The following is a 22,918-nucleotide window of genomic DNA, read 5'->3' as shown; positions in this document are numbered from 1 at the left end:
TGTTTTCATAATAACGTGCATTGGTCAATGGGTGGGGCGAGGGCGGGGCTGTAAATACGTGTCGATTGGGCTTTCATACTTACATTAAATACATTGTGTTCATCACAACGTCTGTAGGGGAAGCTGTAAGTACTTTTTGGTTGGGCTTTAATCCTTTAAAATACAGCAGTATTGCACATTATGATCATTGTAATGACATGCACTTTGGTGTTTGTGTTTTACTTCTAGACATTTAAATGATACTTCATACCTGTCAACCTCTGCCGATCACTGCCATTATAAATGATTATGATTCCCCGTACAAACCCCCCAAAAACCGTACAAACACCGCACGACGCATGTTTACTCGCGGTAACTCGTTTCTTACTATGTGGCTCCTCCATGCTTGCTTCCACGATATTTTCTCTATGTATATCTACGCATACGCATGTCATCCTTTGTCGATATTGCCGTACGCAACGCTGAATACAAAATACATACGATAGAGGATCATTTTTGCTGGTATATACCGTGACAATAGTAACGATCGATGACAGTAGCGTCGTTGGCTACCAGCCTTCGAGGCTGACTGGACTTTAGCCAAAACGGTCTTGTTGAGATAGGTTTTCATAAACATTGGCGATTTAAAAAAAAAAAATGTCCCCGTGGTCCCCAACCACCGGTCCGTGGACCGGTACTGGTCCGCGAGCCACCTGGTGCCGGTCCGTCAGAGTAATAACTATTAACATTTACAATCCCGCCCTCCTTTATTATATGAAATTGTGTCATGAATTTTCTGGCATAATTTCATGGGTTTGGCTGTAAAATTAGCCCCAAAATTCTAATGAATTTAAGTTTTAAGTCATCTTCAAAGTCTTACAATTCACTTTAGGAGGACTGGCAGTGATTGTATACATTAAATTGAATGCTTTTATTGTCATTACACTCGTAAAATAACAATTAATAATGAATAAGTTAGTCAAGTAAGTACAAAACGATTAACTAGATGCCTATCGCAGTCAAAGTCATTGAAACATGATCATTGACAAACAACTGATGTCTTATCGCAGCCAATAGTAAACCATGAGTTAAGTTCCTTTTACTGTGAAGGCTTGTTTGGACGGTGGATAATTTGCCTGGCTGACCTCCTTTTGGACGGGGAGATGTTTGCGACAGCCACCAGGAACTTTGTGGACGAGGTGGACCCCGGGGGCTTGTTGATCCCAGTGAAAAGCCTCAATGACTCCATCGCTTTACTCACTGTGGTGGTGAGCCAAAAAGGCTTCTGGTTCTGGCAGAAGCCCAAACATGTTCCGACTGACTTCACCCTCAATGACATCCTGACAGGAGACACGCCCATCACTCCAGGTGAACAAAGCACTCTGTAATTGTGTAAAAATACCATATTATGACTTGAATATTGGTATCCAAAACTTTGACCTGTATAGACAAACTCTGTTTTCATTATGTTAGTTCCATTCATCAGCTGTGAATTTTCTAATACCACAAAAAGTTTCTGCACTTGTAGATCACACTTTTACAAAAAAATAGATACATAGGAGGTGGATAAGGCACTATTAATTGTGACAACATAACAAAAGTCTTACTTTTTTATCGAACTATTTCACACACCAACATCCATCTCAATGTTTCCGAAACCAAATAAAGTTGCTACATTTTTTGGCCTGAACGGTTCCAAAAAATATCCTGTAACTGTAAAAAACAACTGGGAACTCTTTTCACTTGTGACTTGTGTGTATCAGATTAAATTTGCATTCATTTAACGTATTCTTTTAACCTACTTACGTAATGTTGTTTATGTGTCTTTAGTTTTAACAGAGACGGATTTCATCAAATACAATGGGACATATGGTGACAGCATTCAAGGGTCAATGGATGCTACGTTTATCCACTCAAACTTGAACGCAGAGGGCAAAGACTCATCCAAACTAGCGTCATCATTCGGCAGTTTGAAGAAAGATGAAGTGGATGTGCGCCAGCTACTGCGAGACACAAAAAACAGGTTTCCTTCCTTCTTGAATGTCCTTTTGGTCCAAAAAGTGCTATAATGTCTGCTTTCAAAAGTCATCAAAACAGTTTTAAAAAAGAAACATATGGAATATATATTATATATATAAGAGGCTTCAGCAATTAATTTTTGAAGTTATGGTACTATTGCCTTTTTGACCACCCCCATCCCCTCCACAGTGTTTTGGACATGTCCCACTGTCTGATCAAGCAGACCCAGAAGAAGCGGCAGGTTTTCGGTCTGGTCAAAGAGCGCATTGTGACCAGCCAACCTTGTAGCGTCACCGAGGAGGTGCAGCAGGCGGAACAGTGCAGCGGCACCCTCGGCTTCTGTGGGCCCAAAAGTCCAAAGGTGCATCTAAAACTCATTGCACGCACCTTTATGACCATAGTTTCTCTCTTTTTGCCCGTTACGGTTTGTGAAATAGTGATAAAAGTGTCTATACAGAAACATTTAATTGGGCACAGTTAAACGGTCCAAATGTAATACTGTTGTACCTCTACTTATAAAATTAATTGGTTCTAGAACTTTTTTCAGAACTTGAAAACTTTGAAAGTAGAGGTGTACTTTAAATTATCTCATTCGTTCCGCGATTCTCACACAACTACCGACTAAACCCTTTAAAATTGGCCAAAGTGCCCCAATTTTGTATGAAAGATGTGAGAAACACTCAAAAATGTACGAGTCAAATTAAACAACATTTTTTTGGGGAATTCCACCAACACCACAACAAATTGTGTTCATTTTGAGGTTGCGCTATATATATTTACACCACTTCACCTACATTGTTGTTTCATCACATTCATCCATTTGTGTTTGCAGGTTTCTCTGAAAGATAATGGCAGCCTGAGCAAAGACAGCAACGTTACCATGGAGATTCCCACTAACACCACCATTGCCTATGCTCTCATTGACCTGGAGGTGAAGCACGATGGTCACTATGGTGAGAAGACAGAATTCAAATTCCATCTTTTTGTTCTTCCTACACTATGCGTCATATACACATTGGTCTGACTGTCTATGAGCTTGACTTTTGGAATAGGACTGAAAGAGAAGTGGATCTGATATTCGAATGAATTAGGATTTGAAATGGCTGTGGTCCACAGAGCTGTGTTTGATGTCCAACAAGGGGGGTTTTGAGGTGGACAGTCGCACCCAAAAAGGACAGTTGGGTGTCACTGGAGCTGTTTCGAACAACCCAGACGTGAGTCGACTTGCACAAGGTGACTTAGCACACTTTTCTTTTTCAAACGTTCAAAATACATAAACTGTACGTCGTATGCAATGTTTTTGAAGGGCCCCTTCAAAAACATTGCAAAATGACGTACATTTTCAAAAACGTCAACTCAATTTATCACATTGTGTACTACAAGTCACACCAGTCAAAGAATACACAAAGTAGAGAAAAACTACACTGGAGTATGAGTTGCATTTGTATAAGTCGTGCTATACTATGCGGGGAAAAAATAGCAACTTATAGTCCGTGAAATACGGTAGCCACTTAGCAACAATGACAATGTTTCTTGTTGACAGAATTGAAGGATCTAAGTGATCATTTCCAGCTCTTATCAGCTCTTCCTGCCTCCAGCAAAGCTTCTCTGTTCAAAATCGTGACAGACGTCTTAGAAGACCGAGCGGCCCTCGGTGCTCTTCAGAGTGTGGTGAGATGACTCAAATGGCTTTGATCACCTGATGTTTTTATCATCGTCCATCTCTCTTAGCTGAATCAGATGCTTGTGGAAAAGAGCGCAAACATAGCTGACGTTTCGGAGGCACACATTCAAAGCATCCAACCTGTTCTGGAAATGTTAAAAGAGTCGGAATGCGGCTCAGTGGCAGAAACGGAGCGCTCTGCTTCTCTCCTCAGTGCATTGCACCTCATCACTAGTGCTTTGGATGGTGAGGTTTTCTTGTTTTCCTCATCTGAGAATGATCACTTTCGCAAAACCCAGTCTTTGGATGCATATCTGTTTACTTTTCCCAACCACTTAGTATTTTTTATCTCTTCTAAATGTGTTTTTTTCTCCTTTTATTTGTCTCACAGAACTGCCTCATGAGAGTCTTTCTGCGCTGAGAGCCTGCAGGAGTCCCACTGTGTTGGAAATCACACAGCTTCTGGTGCGTGGCAAGAGTCCCCAAACTATTAAAAAGTTAGTTTTTTATCTGCGTTTTTCATAGTTTTTTGGCATCTGTTGTAGGTACACTGCCTGTGTGAGAGCGGCGAGTCACCGGCGAGCGGCACAAATGTCGCCGTGCTGCCAGAGGACGTGTTGGCGAACTTGGAACATCTGTTCACCTCTTCTGACGTGAACCTGCAGCGAGACGGTGACGCGGCGACGATTCAGCTAAAGCAGCTGCAACAGTTAGGCAATCGCCCGCTTATTATGTTCATTGCTCTCAGAGGCCTACATTCATTGGCCCAGGGTGTTTAATTTAACCCTACAAATAGGCCCTTTTACCGTGAAGAGCAATCATCTAAAAGTTTCTGCAAGAAAAAAAACAAAGCACCAAATAAGCTGCGTAAAAACACATTAGGCGTTTTTGTATTGTAATATGGTGCTTTTAATATTTAACTGAGTGTAAATGCGCTCTTATTTCATCTTTTCTAATGATTACTGGATTTCTATGGGACAAATCTTGATTTGTTAGAACCCTTTTCCACTAGACTATGGACCAGTGGAGGGCCATGTATTTTACACCTAGTAGTGCTACGTTTGAATCAATCCAACCCTCGCTAAGTATTTTAGGGCTATAAAATAGCCCTGAAATGGCAGCCTGAGCAAAGGCTGCGACACATTTTTTTTTAAAAAGCATCAATAATATCCTGGCCCAATCCTAAAACAGAAAGTCGGCACTCATGATTTACTTTTTCGGGCCGCCCAAAATGATGCAGTGGGCCCGATTTGGCCCTCAGGCCGCCACTTTGACACCTGAAAGCAGTATAACTAATGAAAGTTAGCTACCTGAGAATTTGGAATTATTTAATAGTATTCATAGACAAAATATAATTACCATCAGTCTGTGATTCAGACATTTTTTAAGCCAGCAGAGAAGGCTTGGCAGGCCCTGACAGTCCAACACTGCAATGTAGTTAAAAATGAAAGACAGGAGTCAGTAGTAGTTAGATTTAAAAAAACAACATTTATTTAACATTTGAAAATACATCTCTGAAATAAAAGTAAAACAACTTGTTTTTTAAGTCAGTAAATATGTTTGGCAGTTTACGTCAGATCACATCAAGAGGGACATCTTATTGAGGCACAGCACCCTGTTTAATCAAACGATCTTTTTTTTTTTTTTAAAGTCAAATGTAGCACCATGAGGTGAAAACAAACATCAACGTTCACATTTATGTGACCTGTGCTTGGCATAGTAAGGGAAATGTAAGATGGCCACATTGCAGTTTCTTTGTTCCATTAGATCCTTTACCGGAATTTCCACTTAACTTGAAACGGAGAAAAAGCAGCCTCATAAAGTGGTGCTAACGACTAAAAGTAGAGCTAGAAAAAGTGGCAAAATGAGATGAGTAAACGCAAACACAGACGTGAGGTATCATTCAAAAGCAAGCCCTCCATTTTCTTAGTAGAATAAATAGACCACTTTCATACAAGTGTGACATTAAATAACGTGTGAAATTGTATTCTAGCCAAAAGACTGCCACAGAATGACTCCCAATGTATGTGATGACTGTGTTGAAAGAGTTTGCTAATAAATAAGTACACTTCCCTTGAGCTGTGACTTGCATAGTGTGCAGTGCGGCATCTCTCTTCACGTGGCAGGCGCAGCAGCTCCGGACGAGCAGGGTCGAGTCCGATCAACATCAGTAGACCCAACTGACTGGGACCCACTGCGGCTCTATGAGTAGTCTCTCAACAGCCTCCTGCAGCTGGTCGAACGCCTTGTCCAGGTTGTCATTGTAAATGGTCAAGTCGAAAAAGTGGCTGTAGGCGCGGCGGATTCTGCCGCTCTCCTCCACTGTCTTCTTCAAATCGTTCTCCTGTGGACAGAAATCATTTGTATTTTCCCAGAAAATATTCTGAAATACAGCCTACATTCTGTTGTTTTAATTACGAATAGTGACATGCAAACCATAGCTAACTTACGATGAATCCACTTTTCTCATGTTACAAATGCCATATGTATTTGATATTTTACAATATTCTTATATTTTGTTGCTGGTAGTCCTTAACTCTTTCACTCCCACTAACATTTATAGACATCAAATCCATTTTGACAGGTAAAGTTGACATTGAATAATCATGTTTTATGGACAGTCTACTTTATCATTGGATCGCTGCCAGCCCCCCAGTAAAATTACATTGGACATCTATTGCCATCCATGGTAACCAACGAGTTAACACTTGAAAAAAATAAACTTGATCTTTGTAAAAAAAAAAAAAAATGGATCTTCTCTGTAACACTTGAAAGTGGAAGGATTTCAAGTTGTGTCATTTGAATTTTCTGAAAAGTGGCCCTCAGAGAAAAAAGTTTGGACAGGGATGGTCTCTAGCGGGTGCATTAGACTTGATCAACTCACAGTAAGTAGTTTGGTTGTAAGGCCGGCATCCACTACAGCCCTGTGCATATCTCTCAAGGTGTCCAGCTCAGGAGCAGCGATGAAGACCACAAAGGGCATGAACTCAGCAGTTTTTAGCACTTTCAAGGCCTAAACATAATCTCAGGTAAGCATCAGAAAATGACGTCAAATCGAGCCGGGCACTCACCTGAGGGTTGACGTCTAGGATGCAGGTGCGGCCGGCCGCCACCACCTCGTGGATGGAGTCGATCTTTGTACCGTAGAGGTTTCCGTCATACTCGCCATGCTCCAAGAAGCGACCGTCCTTGATGTCCTGCTCCATCTGATGTCGCGTCACAAAACAGTAGTTCTGGCCGTCTCGCTCTTCTTCTCTTGGACTGCGTGATGTGACTGAAAGGACACAAATCAATAACACTTTCTCCAGAAGCATGCCGAAAATGTTGAAATATGTTGCTTTAAACAACAACAAAAACTTGGCTCAAATATCAACAAAATGAAATCATGTCTGCAAGTTCTTGATTCACTACAGTGACACCCGTTTTCCACGTTTTCCAACACACTCAAATCAAATAATCAGGATTTTTATCAAGCTTCTGGAGTGCTTGCTGATGAGTTTATCATTTGATTCTGGTGTGGTAGAGGAGGGAGATTTGGAAAACAATGGATGGTGGACCAGAGTTTTGCACCCCTGGTCTAGTGTTTGGGCTTAAGTGCGAGAAAAAAACCACTTCTCAAACTGAGATGCAAATCTTCAAAGTATTATTCATACATTCATTTTCTGAACCACTCCTCAATAGGGTCATGGGGGGTGCTGAAGCCTATCCCAGCTGACTTTGGGCCAGCGGCTGAGGACACCCATAATTGAATCCAGCACCCCCTGACCCGAGTGAGAATAAAGTGGTTCAGAAAATGAGCCGAGATGAGTGAATTCTCTTAGCAGATGTTCAAAAGAGAAATATAGCTCTCTTGTCCTCAGCGATTTGTTCACCGACTGAGTTACTCACAGGGCACAGTGGTTCCATATCGCAGGGGGTTTATGATGATGAGTCTGTTCTTCAGGCTCCGCCTCCCGACGCCCTGGGCACCAATCAGAACCAACGTTTTCCTCTGGAAAGGCGGCATCTTGGCCACCTCTTCGTAGATCTGCAGCTCATAGCGGTCAAACTCTGAGGATTTCAACACAAGCACAAGTGTTTTTACAATTCCTCCTCTGGTGTCTGAAAAGATTTTGGAGCGGTCGTACCTGCATTCTTTGTCATGAGATACATCACTTTCTTCTTCTTCTTCTTTACTGAGATGTTTCCACAGAGCATGCCTTGGTACACACAAAATCCATCAGTTTTATTTTTTGGGATGCGTGCCCACTTTGACATGACAGCTGGTGATACTCACCTTTATCCGACAGACTCCAGTCCTTTCTCACAAACGCTTTTCTCTTCTCTTCTAAAAACTGACTGGGGATCAGGCCGGTGACTCCGCCCACAACGCTGCATGCCTGCAAGGGAAGAAAAAAAGTCACACAATTTTTCGCGGACTGTAAAATAGAAATTGAACACCAAATGGTAGTTGAGCATTGAGCAAAACGTGTCAACTCACCTGCCACCAGTTGGGGTCTTCCTTGTTAACAATGTGCAGGATTTCTCCCTTAGAGAAGGCAAGCCCCGCCTCTTTACAAGGAATCACGTTATCTGAGGCTGGGTTATAGTTAAAATGTGGCTTCAGATAAACCTGTCAAGAAATGACAGTCGCATCTCAATGTATTACTACGACACAGAGCATGGAGCTTTAGTTGTAGTTGTTTCAGTCATTTACCAGATTTTTTCACATTTTTGTTTAGCGTTTTATCCGTTTATCTTTTCTGTATTTGTATTATTGTGATCTGAATTCAAATATTCACATTAAATCGTTACCTCTACTTTATCAGAATTAATTGGTTCCAGAAGTAGTTTTACAACTTGGACTTTTGTTCGTAAAAGCATATTTTACATTGAATTAGTATAATTCCTTCCACGATCTTCAAAAACCAATACCCCTAAATTATTTAAAAAATATAAGTATGCCATTTTTTATGTAATATGTATGGAAATCTATTTATGGAAGCAGATATTATTAATACAGTTAAAACGTCCTCATTGGTAGATGAATTTTGATAATCTGACTCTTCCCTAGCAAGAAGGTCACATGTCTTGTCCACAGCTGTTGTACTGTCACTGTAAGCGTAAGAGAGGTGACAGCCCAGATAGTGTTTTGGGGGCTATTTATAGACGCCCCACTGGGCTGATTTTACTCTGGTTTGGTATTCTGAGATCGCTCACTTCAGAGAATTCTCTTTCCCATCAATAATCAAGAGGTTCTTTTGAACATCTCTACATACAATATATTCAGGTTATGCCTCGATGAGAAAATTTGATCTCAGGACATACTGCTTCTGTTTGTCTTTGAAGGTCTTATTCATATTATTGGTTTCAGAAATGATTTTCTTCTCTTTTTTTCCTCTATCTTATACTTTTAGAATTTCTGAAGGATTTAGGGAACGGGTTCCAAACCAGTCCTGAAGGGCCGCCCTGGGGTGCTGGTTTAACAAATTTGATTTCTTAAAACTGTGATCAGTTGATTACAATCAGGTGCTGATTGCTTCAAAAGAATTAACCTTGGTTAAACAGTCCATGCTGGATCAGTTGGAACACAAACCTGGACCCACTGCGACCCTATGTGGAATAGGGTATTGGGAACATTGGAACAGTTAAAGTTATGAAACCACTTCTGGAACAAATTAATTTTGTAAGTAGTGGTACCACTAAATAAATGAATCCCCAGTGGACTGTTCACAAATATTCAGGTTTTAGTTTGGTCATCTTTTGGCAACTTAGTGGATATGAAAAGTTTTTTTGTGAATAGCCGGGAAAAACGACATTAGATTCCTCACCTGTGGAAGGGCAGGTGAGTCTTTGTAGCTTGGCAGCACCTTGAGGGTGACGCTACCACTGCAGTCTCTCAGCAGCTCCTGCAGTCGCTGCGGGTCACCGCTCACCTGGCAGCCGTTCACCTCACGGATGATGTCCCCAGTGTTCAGCATGCCCTGGCGGTCAATGGAGCTGTCGTGAAGGATCCGCGCTATCACCATCTCCCCTCGCTCCACGCGGAAGGTCACCCCCTGAAAGAATAGCTTTGTTATCACGCTGCCGCACGTCATAAATCACACAACGGGTAGACCTTATGGACAAAGTCATTTAGGTCGCGCAGATGGTGGATAAAAACAAATGTGTGACATACATTGGATATGAAATGTTAACATACACATGTTCAATGCCAGGTTTTCATTATATAAAAATTCGTCAAAATAATCAGAAAAACTATACATCGTTATTTCCGTAATAGTAGCATAATATATCACAAGACATCAGCTGCTGTAGTTTTTTTTAATTTTTTTTTATTACTACAAACACCCATTAACAGCAATGTCAAATAATTGCTCAGACACTTTATCAAGCTTAGGTAGTAAAGGTAAGAGGTTTGAGACTACTAAAGACACCCTGGTAAGCCGGGAGCCCAAGTAAACGGCTAAAAAGCTGAGCCTTAGTTTCAGTGTAGTTTACATCTAATGTATCTTTTTTAATTAATTCCAGGTGAGGAGCAATCATTAGTGCTGTAGGATGGACTCTGTTTTCTTACCAGCGGTTCTCCAGCTTTCTTCTGAATGCCAATCATCCTAATGGCGTCAGCGGGTATTAGACAACTCGCTAAGGTGGCAGTGCAGTTTACAGTGTCATGGGGTATCTCATAGCACTTGGTAGCCACTTGGTCATGAGCCTCAATCAAAGACTACAGGGGGAAAAAAAGTCACAATATTAGTTTTCCAAGTTGTGCAAATTGTAATGATAACACCCACAATCCACTCCAAAAGGGTTTGTAACTGAGAATTAAAGCTGCAAAATGAAAATAGATAATGACTGATACTTGACTATCATAAAACTAAGTAAATAAAATGAAGTTATGGTTGATAAGACTAGACAGAAAGAAACAGCAATGTGGTGAACTTCTGTTATTAGAAAGGACAGTTTCCCCCTAAAAAGAGACGCTTCTTAACAAAGTTGTTATCAATCCCTGAACTACAATACACAAATGACATCCCACCAAATATATATTTTTTTTAATTTCACTTGTCTGCACCCACACTTCCAAGCCAATGAACTCCAAAGGCAACTATGCTATTAAATTATCATAGTAACCTCAACTAAATGATCAAACGTTGAAAAAAAAAAAATAAGGAAATGTATACAAAACAACACACCAATAAGGAACATGACCCAATCAATCCCTGATTTGCCCCTACAATCCCAATTTAGGTTCTTACCACAGAAACCCCCACAACATTGGTCAGAAACTACAACATGCATCAGCAACACCAAAAGATTTACTGAGACTGGAGATGATACAGTCCTTGTACCCAATCATTACTCACATCAACCTACGTCTGCCATTAGTCAAATTAAAACACTGCCCTCCTTCTGACTAACATAGCCAATGAGGGGAGAAAGATGGGAGCGAAGTACCAATTGGAATAAAATCGTTCTGACAAGCTAAGAAAACAAGTTATGATTATTATTTGGGCAAGGAGGGAAAACCACCTTAAAATGAGGCTCCTGGAGGATTTGGGTGAGCTCGGCAGTAGCAGCGTCTTTATTCGGGAGCTTTCTGAGAGATTCCAAGATCTCGGCAACTAGTTGAACGTTTTCATTATGCACCGCTTCTAACTTGACCTCCTCGAGGCGCTCTTGGGCCTGTCAACACCAACACAGAATGTACACGTTGTCTATGTTAGTCACAAACATCTGTCGATTTTTTCCAATAATATTTTGTCATCTATGTACTGTTTTTTAGATGAATTTTACATAAATGTTTTCTTTCGTTCTACCAGGGCCGAAAGCCGTCCATTGTGTAGTACATTTTGAAGTTTTACATGTGCCATATATGTGTGCTTTGCTTTTTGGTCACTTTTTATAGGGAGGGAACACAGAAGACATTATGAAAATGAAGAAACTCCAAAGCATGGTTCTTCAACTAGGAGTACAATAGTAGGTATGGGATGGCCCATTTTTTGTACCTTAGCAAGGGAGCGGACGATGCGGCTCTCCATAATGCCACGGAGGAAGATAAGGTCAATGTCTTTCGCAACTGAGCCTGTGGGCAGGTCTTTCAGGTTGTCCAGAACCTGCTGCATGGCTTGAGAGGCAAAATAAATAGAACTGTAAACTCTCCAAAACAACAACAAAATAATTCACGATTCATGTCCCACAGGCCCTTAGCTTACCTGAGCCTGACTTTGCATTGGCCACGGTCATGTTGCGTCCTTTTCGGTTTTGGTCAAAGCCTCTTTGCACAGTCAAATTCCGACCAATGGCCCGCCTACAGAGACTATGGCGACTGCAGGGCTAAAGACAAAGCAGGAAAGCCAGTCAACATTCTGGCTGCAGTTGGACATCATGCAAGACCAAGGGCTGAACAAGCCCAAGCATGAACTTGTGTAAATGAGTAAAATATGTGATAAAACTCACCCGCATACATTGTTCAAATCATCTGGGCAACACTCCAATATGGACACTTGTGTCTCCTAAGGGCATCTGGAATCTGTAGATCATGGGAGGATAGAATTGAAGTTATCACAAATTGGCAAATATATATACAGCTAGCAATTGCATTCAGGGTTGATAATAACCTGACCCCAGTAGGTTTACAGTGACAACTTAAAATATGACTCTAAAGTTGCCCAAAAGTATGTAATCATGTTACGAGAGATTCACAAAGGAGAATTAAAGAATCTGTCTATTTTTTTACTCGAACAGAAACTAAGAACAAACATACGTTAAAGTACCAATTGAGAACAACAGGCTAAATAGGCATCTGTTAACGTAACATTTTTTCAGATAATTATAGCCTAAATAACAACACAACTGGCCTTCGATGGTCAGAGGGAGAAAAAAAATCATATATGAGTCGCTATGGAGTATCAGTCGCTGGCCCAACCAAACTGTGAAGAAAAAAAATTCACTTATATTGTGGAAAACACGCTAACTGAGGGTGTTTGTATGTCTTTGTTTTTGCGTCCTGTGACCTCCTTTGAATCGTGTCTATTTGGTTGTGTTTAATCATTAAATAACAAGTAAACATGATTATTTGGTTATTCATTTATTTATTTATTTTGCAAATCGCTTATCCTCTCAAGGGTCGCGGAAGGTTCTGGAGCCAATCACAGTCAACTAAGAGCACCAGGCAGGGGACATCCTGAAATGGTGGCCAGCCTGTCACAGGGCACAAAAAGATGAACAACCATTTACGATCATACCTATGGGAAATTTAGAGTGTGCATCCAGCTTAGCGTGCATATTTTAGGGGTGTGGGAGGAAACCAACGCAAGCCCAGGGAGATCAAACAAATTACTCATAGGGAGGACCCACCTGGGATCAAGCCCCAGAACTGTGAGGCCAATGTGCTAACCGCTTGTCCACTGGTATTTGGGGAAATTAGAGAAGTCCACTAAATTAGTTAAAGCCTCCAAATGTAATACTGAAATAGGAAATAACAGTATAAACATCAGAATATGGTCTTCTTCATCTTGGATGGAAAAACTGCCAAATGTTAAGAATTAAGACCTTGAAAATACCATGTGTTATTTTTTGCAGTCATGAAAACGATGCAGCAGACAGTACACCCTATTTCATACGTTACACAGCAGAACTATGTGAAACTCAGCTTCCTCATTCCAAAGTAAAAGGAGATGTTTATAAGTGGGAAGTTAGGAGTAACTGTATGAGGTGTTACACTCTTTGGGGAGGCAGTCTAGATAAGGAAGAGAAACACAGCGCATACCATAAAGAGAAATTTCCTGGTAGTTACACACAACATTGAGGGTGACCAATTCAATTTCTAGGATAAAAACAATGTCAATAAACAATGAACTATCAAAATAGTCATTCATTTGATAATCAATTAGATCACAATTAGTCATTTTGTCGGGAGGGGTCACAAGCAACTAAATGGTGCAACATTTGGAGAAATTGTGAGGGAATTGCATTTGTTTATGGATTTTTGGTAAAAAAAAGTGAACATGTAAAAGAATATGTGTTGACATTGGGATAAGATGAGTTGTGAATATCAGATGAAAGTTTAAATGAAATGAATACTGATTTGTTTGATCGATTAAAAAGACATTTTTTCGTCCGCAGGTGAATTTCTGGCCCATTTAGAATCTTAAACTAAATAAATGGCATCAAGTGATCCCTTCCAACTCTCCATGTTAAATACATTTGTCGTATTTCGCCGTTAATGGCAGCGAATGAGTTAACGCGGATTTTGACAGGAAAAATGATATTCTAACCGCAACATATATTTAGCTACATTTACCAGCCTCTTTCTCTATCACACACGTATCTATATCACTACTCATGTACTATAGCGTGAACATTTATGCCACGTCTGAAAACAGCTGCCCAGAGCTCAAATGTACGCCCGTATTGTGTTACTGTTGTCACTTTTCACACAATTTACAACGCCGTGTGGCGTGACATGAGCTATAGTCACTGCGGCCCATCGATTAAGACTTAATTCCTTATTTTTTCCATTTTTCTTATTTTTCGTTCTCATTAACGACGCATAATAAAACGATTGCCACAGTTTGAATTGGCAAACACGGCAGCATGTTAGCGTAGCTAGCAAACGCTCACGTGTTTATTCATTCGGCTCAATTTGATATCATAAATCATGAGCGGGCTGTAAATCAACCACCCGCGTTCATTTCTATTAAAATCACAGCGTGTGCATGTATAAATGTCAATAATAGTCATTTCTAATGAGCCGGGCAGAGCATAAGACACGTTTGAGTGTACTAGGAGCTAGCATGAGGTTGCTAAGGTGACTCGAGTTTTAACGCGTGTTATTACCTGCTGTGTTCACGGGAGTCCGCTCATGCGTTCTGAATGACTCGCAGCCAAAATGTCCATTTTTGCCGAGTTATGGCATAAGAGTTGGCGTTAGTTTTAATGCTCGGCGTGGAGCCAGGATGCTGCGCCCCCTTCTTCTTTTTTTCCTCCTCCTATTCACTCGCACAAAGCTTCTCTGTGGAGCACCTCATGCGGATTTCAAAGTTGAAGAGAACGCCGTCGCTTCTATTTGTTCAAAACTATTCCTGCCGAGGACGAGTAGGCACTTCAAATAAAGTTTTCCTATTCAATTTTCAAAGTATTGCCACTATTACATATTCACAGTGAAATAATCGACGTAAATATAAATGTTGACTACTCATGCATACGTATTTATTGATTGTTTATTTATTATCATTTGTTGATATTATTAGTATTGTTGTTATTTATTGATGCACTAGGACGCACTGCATGCAAGTAACGTTTTTGATTCAATTTGGTACAATATTGACACCACTTCTGCATCATAGAACCATCGATGTAAATATCGATGTTGGCCACTCATATATTTATTATTTATTCAATATTATTTACATATTTATGTTATTTGTCGATTATTTATTGTTTATTATTTGTCAATTAGTTTGTTTGTTGTGTTTATTTGTGCACTTCGTTGTGAAGCTTTCAATCTCAATAAATTTATGAATTATATACTTGTGTGATGAAAATAAAAGCATTCAATTTAATTTAATTCAATTATCATGACAATGTGCCGAATTCTGGATAAATCATTTTCCATAACGACACTGCGTGACTCCAAACACAAGCTGGTTGCCATTTGAGTTGAATTATTTCACATTTATTTAGAGAAAATACAACCATAGACAAAGAAAAATTCCTCTCCAACTTAAAATACAGTCATGGCCAACAAAAACGAGCAATATATTACTTTTAGTCCACTTTTAGGTGTAGATGTATCTTAAATATTATTGTATTCCACATTAGAGTATGCAATTTCAACATTTGAACTGTACTTAATATAGAAAAAGACATTTCTCTGGTATTTTTTGTACACAAACATTAAACCGTACTCAAATAAAACAAAAAATAGCATAGGTAAGAACAATTTAAATACAACATAACAAACTAATAATCGCCAAACAGTATCACGCTAAGCAACAAAATGAACACTATTGGGCATTGTTATTGAAACATAAACATGAATAAGTAAAGTTGCAATAGGTTTGTGTTGTTTATCAGAGAAACTACCAAAAATTTGTTCATTTTCATATGACCAATGTGATCAATTCTATTAGTTTATCACGGGAGCGGCTAAATGCATCGGAGAGATTTGAATATATTGATCATAAGCATTTTACAAGAAAATCCAGATATATATAATGAAGTACCAAAATAGCCTTGTACCGCAATTCACCACTAGAGGATGCTGCTTAACAGGGGACTCTGCATGTAAGACAACCAGAAAGTGTGGATAAACATCTCAAATATATTTTTAGTAACACAATATATACTATATGTATCATGCAACACAAGTTAGAATTGACAGGAAAGCCAAAATTAGCCATTTTAAACAACTCCAGGATCATCACCACATTGGAAGCTCATCATACCTGCAACACAACAAAGATAGGAGTCTTTAGAAAATAGGAATGTATAAAAAATAATCATTAAAAAATGTCACGTGAACTGTTATACATTTTGAAAAATACCAAGAAAAAGAATACGTTAAATTCACAACGTTTAAAATGACTTTTTCTAAATTGTCCATGTATCATGTTCTTCGCCATTCATATAACCCAGGGGTGGGGAACATATGGCTCGGGAGCCAGATGTGGCTCTTTTCATGGGTGCATATGGCTCTCCACTAACCTGTGAGGTAAAATATGGAAATCACTGGTGATAGAGCTGAGTCACGAACGCACTAATAGGAGCATCACTGTGGCGTTGACACTACCTCTACCACCACTTTAATCATAATTTTGTTCTTTATTACTGTTCTGCATGCATGATATTATTGATACTGATTAATTAGCAACAGCATAACAATTTTGTCAAACGAATTCAGACTCTTTGTAATTTAAAAGTGGCGAAATGACAGGAAAAAAATCACATTTTCATGTATTTATACTTTTCAATTCTGAGAATGGCTCTCAAGAAACAACATTAGAAAATATGATTTTTTTTTTGTATGGCTCTCTGTCAAAAAAGTTCCCAACCCCAGATCTAACAAATAACATTTGGGGTACTGGGAATAGACCATTCTAGTAAGAGGGTTCATTATAATTGATTTAAAGAGAAATGACTGAACACAACCATAATTATCATCCAAAGAAAATATACTGCATGCAAAATGATACAAATGGTCTTTTGATAGGACCTACCTGACATAACTTGACCCAGGGATAGTCTATGTGCTCTCTTTTACAAGCACATCAGAAAACAACGTGTCTGGACTGTCTCTTTTTCCATACCTGTGTAAAAAAACAACAACAACAACAACCAGGTAACAAGTCAATACTGCATTTATAAACAATGATTACAACCCTCCTTCCGAATCAATTACCTCTGCCTTGTAATGAGATTGATGTAGTGTCTGAGAGCAGAGTAGTATTTTGCCATCTCCTCAGGGGGTGCTCCTTCTTTAGGGCTGACAGGCTTGCGTGGATAGGCATCAATGCCTGAGTGAATACAAGCCAGCAGTAAGAGAACCACGACCAGCGACATCCCAGCGGAGAATCCTGGATCAAGCGAGGGAAAACAGAAACTTTACAATCATAAAAAGCTGTAATAGTCCAATATCCATTCAAAAAAAGCACACAATAAGCAGAAAAAGTGGTCATCCTCCAGTACGTACGTCGTTGAAGGTTGAAAAGTGTGATGTTCAGTGACTTCTACTGTTTTCCAAGGTCTTCTGTTGGATTCTGTGCGCTGCTAAGCGTTTTATACAGGGTGTGTCTGAAGGGGGAGGCAGGCAAATTATGTTCACTTTAACAACCCTCTTGAGAAACAGTCACCGCCTCATTCAATTAGTAATCTCTGCCATTAGCAGATATGTCAGTCTTTTGTGACTTCACAACTGAATTCATGCGGAAGACCTTTTGGAGCATTTCTCATTGCACAAAATGTCCTTTTTGAATTATATTTCCAATTCCAGCCACAGTCTGATACCATAAATTTTGCATACAAAGTCATGCAAACTCCATTGTTGTGTGTACGAGCACAACAATATGTATTTGTATGTGTATAATATGTGTTTTAACAAATCAGAGATGTGATCAAAGTGTGGATTGCCATTCCATTTTTTTGGACAAAGTGTTGTTTGTAAATACAGACAGAATAATACCAATTGGATATTGGTAATGTCAAATCACATATTGAAGACCCAATCCTAACATAACCACAAATAGCTTCATTGATGGAAAATTATCATTGTCCAAGAAATGAAACCTTTCTCCAAATGTATACTCCCAAACCTATGAAAATGGGTGTTTTTGAATTGTGCGCTAATATATGTTCACATTTATCAACCGCATTTAGCTATATATTGCAGTAGAATATCTATTGTTTGAAGCTTGCTCTCTTTTGTATGTATAAGATAATTTCATAATACATTTCACACAATTGCCTCAAGACAAGAAAACCCACGCAAGCCCAGGGAGATCATGCAAACTCCACATAGGAAGGTCAAGACCTGCTATCGAAAACCTCAAAAAAACTGACCACTCGCCCACCTAGTTACCCAAAATATTACAATGACTATAATTAATTTTGTGAGAACATCAAGGGCATTTTCATGTAATATCGATCCCTCGTATAAAAATATTAAAACATGTCTATATGCTTTTGTATCTCACTGTGTCCTCCATTCAATAGAAAATGGAGATATCCAACAAGGGTAAGTGCATTAGAGTGCAGGGGCGTCCACTTGTGCACTAGAGGATCAATACTGCTCATATATTCTAGCAAATGTTGTCTTTTATTGCGTGATCTGCTTCTAAGCAGTCAGTGTCCATTACAACATTAATCTTCAATTAATTGCACAAACACTCACAGGCTACCATACGACAATTGATTTCAAATTACAGCCTTTAAATATTAAATGACTAAATGAATGGGGAGACCCAATCTTTGTATGTAATGTTGGCACAAAGTAGGGAGGTATGTTTGCATAAATGAGGTCATATTTCACTCTACTGACGAAAGCAGTCTGCATAGAAAAACTACAAACAATGATTTCAATAAAAGTACATTGAATTAAAAAAGAAAATGTGTCTTAATAACCATTGAATCCACATTGCAATTTGAATCACTTGTGAACAATGGCACTGCAACTAAAATAAATAAAAAACAACCTTTTTGGGAGGTGAAATAGCACACATTGCTCCTAAATCGTACAAAATCGGTCCCACTACGAATGTTTGAGGTGTAGGTAATGGAGGTCTGCAAAGCTTTCAATCCCTAAATGACAAGGCCACTTTAACCCAACTACTTTGTCAGAACGAGAAGAAAATTACACTGGATTTGTGGAACAGACATTGTCTTTGTAGGAAATGTGCAAAAACACTCTTGCTATTTCTCTCTTTCACATTAAAATAAACACAATAGTTGTACATTTGCATATGCAATCATGATAAATGGAGTAAAAAGCAGTTCAAACTTTGTGTGACGTCAACAGAATCTGCAAATGCAACCCTGACATAAAAGAAAGTTTTGTTAGTGATATAAATTACGCCAATGTATGCAAACAATATAACCTTCAAAACTGTGGCCTGCTGTAAAACGCCTTGTTGCCATGTGAATGTCTCTTTGTGGGATAGAAATTGATTTTCTAACCACTGAAGCCTTTTATCCCATATATTACTGCGGTTCGAGTATGTATACATACACAGAAGTCAATCGCAAGGCAGGTAGATATAAATGAGCATTCCCACGTCACTGAGTAGCAAGTGAACCCATGCTGTCATTACCAACGTCAGGCAAGTGCACATCTACATCATTATCATTAGCGACCCGCTGTAAGTTTGAGATTTAGACATTTTCAGGGGAGTAATGAGCTTTGGTAGCTTATTTTTTTGTCTACGGGATGTAAACCTAATGGTCATTTATAGGAATGACTGTACAAAAGACGTCACAAAAGCCACACTAGTACAATGGTTGTTTTTTTTTTTTTTTGGGTTGTCCAGGATTGTTTTAGCTCTTATCCTCCATTCTTTATGTCACATTTTGATTAGTGGTGCACATTAGTTATTTTTATCTGCATATCGTCTAGTATGAATAAATAAAGAAGGCAAAAAGTGTGAGTCTGCTCATTAATTCATTATTTGGCCATTTTGCTAATGTCTTGTGTGACTCACAGGGGGTCAATGAAACAGAACGGTCACTTGCTAGGCCACAAATCTCCCCAACTCTTCATTACATAAATAAAGTCGTGCTGGTATTTCTTTGAAAAGTTAAATCTCATCAAATGCTTTAACTGCAGAAAAATAAATACATTGCAGATCCATTTTAAAGCTTTGTTTCAGACCTTGGCGCAGGATTTAAATTTTCTAGTAGCTATATTTTCTCTGCAGCATTTGGACATCAGCAGAGACTGCAAATTACATTAAACAACAGGGGATGTGGTAGAGCTGGTTGTCCAGTGACCAAAGGATCACGGTTTGAATCCTGGCGCTGTAATATTGAAGATTTTTTTAATAGCTGACATTCAACATCCAATCAAATTGGAATGAGCATTACTGATGTTAATTTAAAACTAACATTCTCTAATAGAATTTCCTCACAAAATAGTGATTTCCTCTATTTTCTCTACCACTTATCCAAAATAATGTTCACTCAAGCTCTCTCAATTAAGGCCAGAATGACAAGAAAGTTCAACAACAATTTGTGTAAAAAACAATATGTTTTTTAAATTGCCAAAACCAATTGACAGGCCATTTTTCACCAAAATTTTCAGCATACTTTCAAATGAAAACCCAAGAAATACTACATAATATAAGAGAGGTATCCAGAAACTCAGTTTCACAATCATAATAATGATAAGTATTTTGTCATTTCACATCTTCTAGGTCATAAATGAAATCTTCTGGTAGTTTTTCATCAGGAATTTTGCCAAGCTGCTCATCATGGGAGCGCAGTGTCCACAGTTTCTCCAGTTCATACACTTCTCTTATTTCTGGAAGCATGAAGTGAACAATGATACTGCCTGTGGGACATAAACCAAATGAGACAATTTACACCAGCAAGAGGAACTGCCCCAGTAATATACAGTCATACCTCTACTTCACGTTTTGAAAAAAGTAAATGCATTTCCTTATCCATTATTTTATTTTGAATTTCCGCTATTAAGCAATTGAAAACTCTACAAATACAACGTGGCATATTTTCTCTCTCAAACACACAAATAGGGCACACGTAAAAGTCTGAAATGTACTGCAACATGTACGACTTTCGGCCCCGGTAAAACGGGCTCTTGCCACCATCTGGCGTAAAAGCACGGGTATTACATCTCTAATGGCAGTGGAGGGAGATATTTCAGTGGCGCAGGGCACATTTTCATGTTTTTTTTTTTACATTTTAAGACATTAATGAATCAATTCCTTATAATTGTCTCTCATTTTTGTGTGTTTCCTCACATCTTTCGTAAACAATTGGCCAATTTTAAAGGGTTTAGTTGCTAGTTGTGTGAGAACCGTAGAACGAATTAGAGAATTTACATATAAAGTACACCGTTACTTACAAATTTTTCAAGTTATGACACCAATTAATTTCGTAAGTAGAGGTGGGACTATACTTTATATTAAAAAAAAATCTTTGACATACCAAAATCAATACACATCCAGTCTTCGGCATTCTTTCCTTCAATCCTAACATGGGGATCGCGATCTTTCCTCAGAAATTTGTACTAAAAGAAAAAGAGAATATTGTTATTGATGTCAGCTCCCTAGTAAGAGAATTAAAAAAATGCAGCCCACTTACAACTTTGACAGCATAAAGTGCCATCGCGCTTAGGTGTCTCGGTGATACTCCACTGACAACAATGAAGTGCTCCGTGTATTTGATGTGCTCAGGTACTTTTATCACACAGATGTCTCCTGCATTTTCCTGACGAAGGAGCGTCACCAGCACTTCCAGGTTCCATGTTTCCGTGGATCCTGAAAAAAAAAGCTATGTTTGAGGAAAAACAAACAATCTCACCAAGCACTTAGTGCACGTGGTTAAGGAATGTAATTCAAGGACAAAAAAGTGGTGCAAAAGTCTAGTTGTCCAATCTTGGCATAATTACACAAAAAAAGAGAGGGCAGAATTTTGCACAATATGTAACTGGAAAAAAAGATTCTTGACAGATATTCTTAAAATTATTGAATTAAATGCCTTTATTGTCCATTTAGAAGTATAAGATTTAATGACCACAAAGCGTACAATAATAACAGACAAATAATCAATGATTAATACCTATTATACATTTAATATGTACGTATGTGATATAAAATATATTATAAAAACATAAGTCATAAAAAAATGTCAGCAATATTTAAAAACTATTTCTTCATGCCATTTTGATGAATTCTATCAATATTACGATTTTGAAATGTAGTTGAGGCTGAAATAAAATAAGTACATCCTTCAGTACGCAATCATGACCCCAAACTACTTTTTAATGGTTTCCTAAAGTACGCAATTGATGAAAATGGTAGAAACTAGAGGAAACTGACACCATCTATATTGCAACCACTAAAATTTGAGTACTATAATCGCTTTTGCAACACTCCTTCAATTTCTACAATCTGTGCAATGTAGAAAATTAACATTTTTTAAAACGCCTCGCAGGATCAAATTACACCCCTCGGCGGATATAATGAAATCAAATGGAACGTTATAACTCACTTTGGCTCGAGTGACGCTCGTCATTAGCGTCGTCGTCCATCTCCTGTGATTCATGCTGAAGAACGTCAGTCTTTGTCAGTAAATGACATCGCCCGATGTCCATTTCGGAAAAGCATCTTCTCGTGGAGGCCACACAAGCAGATTCCTGCTGCATATGCGGCCATGAGGTCAAGTTTCTTGTCAAATGTCGACAAATTAAACGGCTACGACAAGGAACTTTGGCGGCTGAGCAAAGGCTTGGCAAAACATCACCCTTTTTTACTAAAACTCTACTTGTGCATAACAATAGATTAATGCGCTTCAAAATATTCATCATTCAATTTGTACACTAACAACCTTCCAGCGTCTATCTAATAAATACGGAAGTCAAATTTCTTATTAGATTTTTATTGGTTGCCACTTCTTTCTTTTTTACTGTAATGCACGATGAAGCCTTTGTCGCCCCCTATCGACTGGTCCTCAGTCATAAAGGTGCTAAAATGCTTTAAAGAAATTATATGGTAATAGTAAATTATACATACGAACAGTATTTACCGTACACTAAGCACAAGA

The 22,918-nt window shown here is 38.8% G+C and overlaps 4 protein-coding genes across 4 annotated transcripts; 1 reads left to right on the top strand and 3 right to left on the bottom strand.

Moving 5' to 3' along the window:
* Positions 1-57: 57 nt before the first annotated feature.
* Positions 58-5,739, top strand: LOC144199603 (gasdermin-E-like). Its single transcript, XM_077721358.1, has 10 exons — positions 58-125; positions 1,090-1,347; positions 1,810-2,002; positions 2,188-2,359; positions 2,831-2,951; positions 3,115-3,231; positions 3,542-3,669; positions 3,730-3,907; positions 4,053-4,126; positions 4,207-5,739. The coding sequence occupies exons 2-10, from the start codon at positions 1,143-1,145 to the stop codon at positions 4,438-4,440; spliced, it is 1,422 nt and encodes a 473-aa protein (XP_077577484.1). The 5' UTR covers positions 58-125; positions 1,090-1,142; the 3' UTR covers positions 4,441-5,739.
* Positions 5,130-14,758, bottom strand: LOC144199601 (protein PALS2-like). The gene is made up of 14 exons (XM_077721356.1): positions 14,483-14,758; positions 12,101-12,173; positions 11,857-11,977; positions 11,650-11,768; positions 11,174-11,326; positions 10,218-10,367; positions 9,472-9,699; positions 8,142-8,273; positions 7,938-8,040; positions 7,789-7,860; positions 7,550-7,711; positions 6,733-6,935; positions 6,546-6,674; positions 5,130-6,005 (listed from the first exon to the last, which is right to left on the bottom strand). The coding sequence occupies exons 2-14, from the start codon at positions 12,104-12,106 to the stop codon at positions 5,829-5,831; spliced, it is 1,755 nt and encodes a 584-aa protein (XP_077577482.1). The 5' UTR covers positions 12,107-12,173; positions 14,483-14,758; the 3' UTR covers positions 5,130-5,828.
* Positions 14,759-15,373: 615 nt separating this feature from the next.
* Positions 15,374-18,564, bottom strand: LOC144199608 (peptide YY-like). Its single transcript, XM_077721363.1, has 4 exons — positions 17,337-18,564; positions 17,046-17,220; positions 16,864-16,953; positions 15,374-16,092 (listed from the first exon to the last, which is right to left on the bottom strand). The coding sequence occupies exons 2-3, from the start codon at positions 17,204-17,206 to the stop codon at positions 16,890-16,892; spliced, it is 225 nt and encodes a 74-aa protein (XP_077577489.1). The 5' UTR covers positions 17,207-17,220; positions 17,337-18,564; the 3' UTR covers positions 15,374-16,092; positions 16,864-16,889.
* A 1,798-nt stretch (positions 18,565-20,362) lies between these two features.
* On the bottom strand, positions 20,363-22,741 carry malsu1 (mitochondrial assembly of ribosomal large subunit 1). Its single transcript, XM_077721360.1, has 4 exons — positions 22,367-22,741; positions 21,458-21,633; positions 21,302-21,383; positions 20,363-20,684 (listed from the first exon to the last, which is right to left on the bottom strand). The coding sequence occupies exons 1-4, from the start codon at positions 22,680-22,682 to the stop codon at positions 20,530-20,532; spliced, it is 729 nt and encodes a 242-aa protein (XP_077577486.1). The 5' UTR covers positions 22,683-22,741; the 3' UTR covers positions 20,363-20,529.
* Between the last annotated feature and the right edge of the window lie 177 nt (positions 22,742-22,918).

The sequence above is a fragment of the Stigmatopora nigra genome, chromosome 7 (genome assembly GCF_051989575.1).
Source record: "Stigmatopora nigra isolate UIUO_SnigA chromosome 7, RoL_Snig_1.1, whole genome shotgun sequence".
NCBI classification, from domain to species: Eukaryota; Metazoa; Chordata; class Actinopteri; order Syngnathiformes; family Syngnathidae; genus Stigmatopora; species Stigmatopora nigra.
The sequence above is the reverse complement of the archived record's forward strand: the minus strand, read 5'-3'. Positions and strand labels throughout refer to the sequence as shown.

Bases quoted from the DNA above. Each gene is read 5' to 3' on its own strand.
- LOC144199603 (XM_077721358.1), top strand. From the start codon at position 1,143: ATGTTTGCGACAGCCACCAGGAACTTTGTGGACGAGGTGGACCCCGGG. The intron at 3,670-3,729 runs GTGAGATGACTC...CATCTCTCTTAG, and splicing joins TCGGTGCTCTTCAGAGTGTG to CTGAATCAGATGCTTGTGGA. The intron at 4,127-4,206 runs GTGCGTGGCAAG...CATCTGTTGTAG, and splicing joins TGGAAATCACACAGCTTCTG to GTACACTGCCTGTGTGAGAG.
- LOC144199601 (XM_077721356.1), bottom strand. The intron at 11,769-11,856 runs GTAAGCTAAGGG...TTGCCTCTCAAG, and splicing joins CAATGCAAAGTCAGGCTCAG to CCATGCAGCAGGTTCTGGAC. The intron at 10,368-11,173 runs GTGGTTTTCCCT...TTCCCCCTGTAG, and splicing joins TCCAGGAGCCTCATTTTAAG to TCTTTGATTGAGGCTCATGA.
- LOC144199608 (XM_077721363.1), bottom strand. From the start codon at position 17,206: ATGTCGCTGGTCGTGGTTCTCTTACTGCTGGCTTGTATTCACTCAGGC. The intron at 16,954-17,045 runs GTAATTGATTCG...TTTTTTACACAG, and splicing joins AATCTCATTACAAGGCAGAG to GTATGGAAAAAGAGACAGTC.
- malsu1 (XM_077721360.1), bottom strand. From the start codon at position 22,682: ATGATGAATATTTTGAAGCGCATTAATCTATTGTTATGCACAAGTAGA. The intron at 21,384-21,457 runs GTAAGTGGGCTG...TTTTTCTTTTAG, and splicing joins CACTTTATGCTGTCAAAGTT to TACAAATTTCTGAGGAAAGA. The intron at 20,685-21,301 runs GTATGTCAAAGA...TATGTCCCACAG, and splicing joins CTGGATGTGTATTGATTTTG to GCAGTATCATTGTTCACTTC.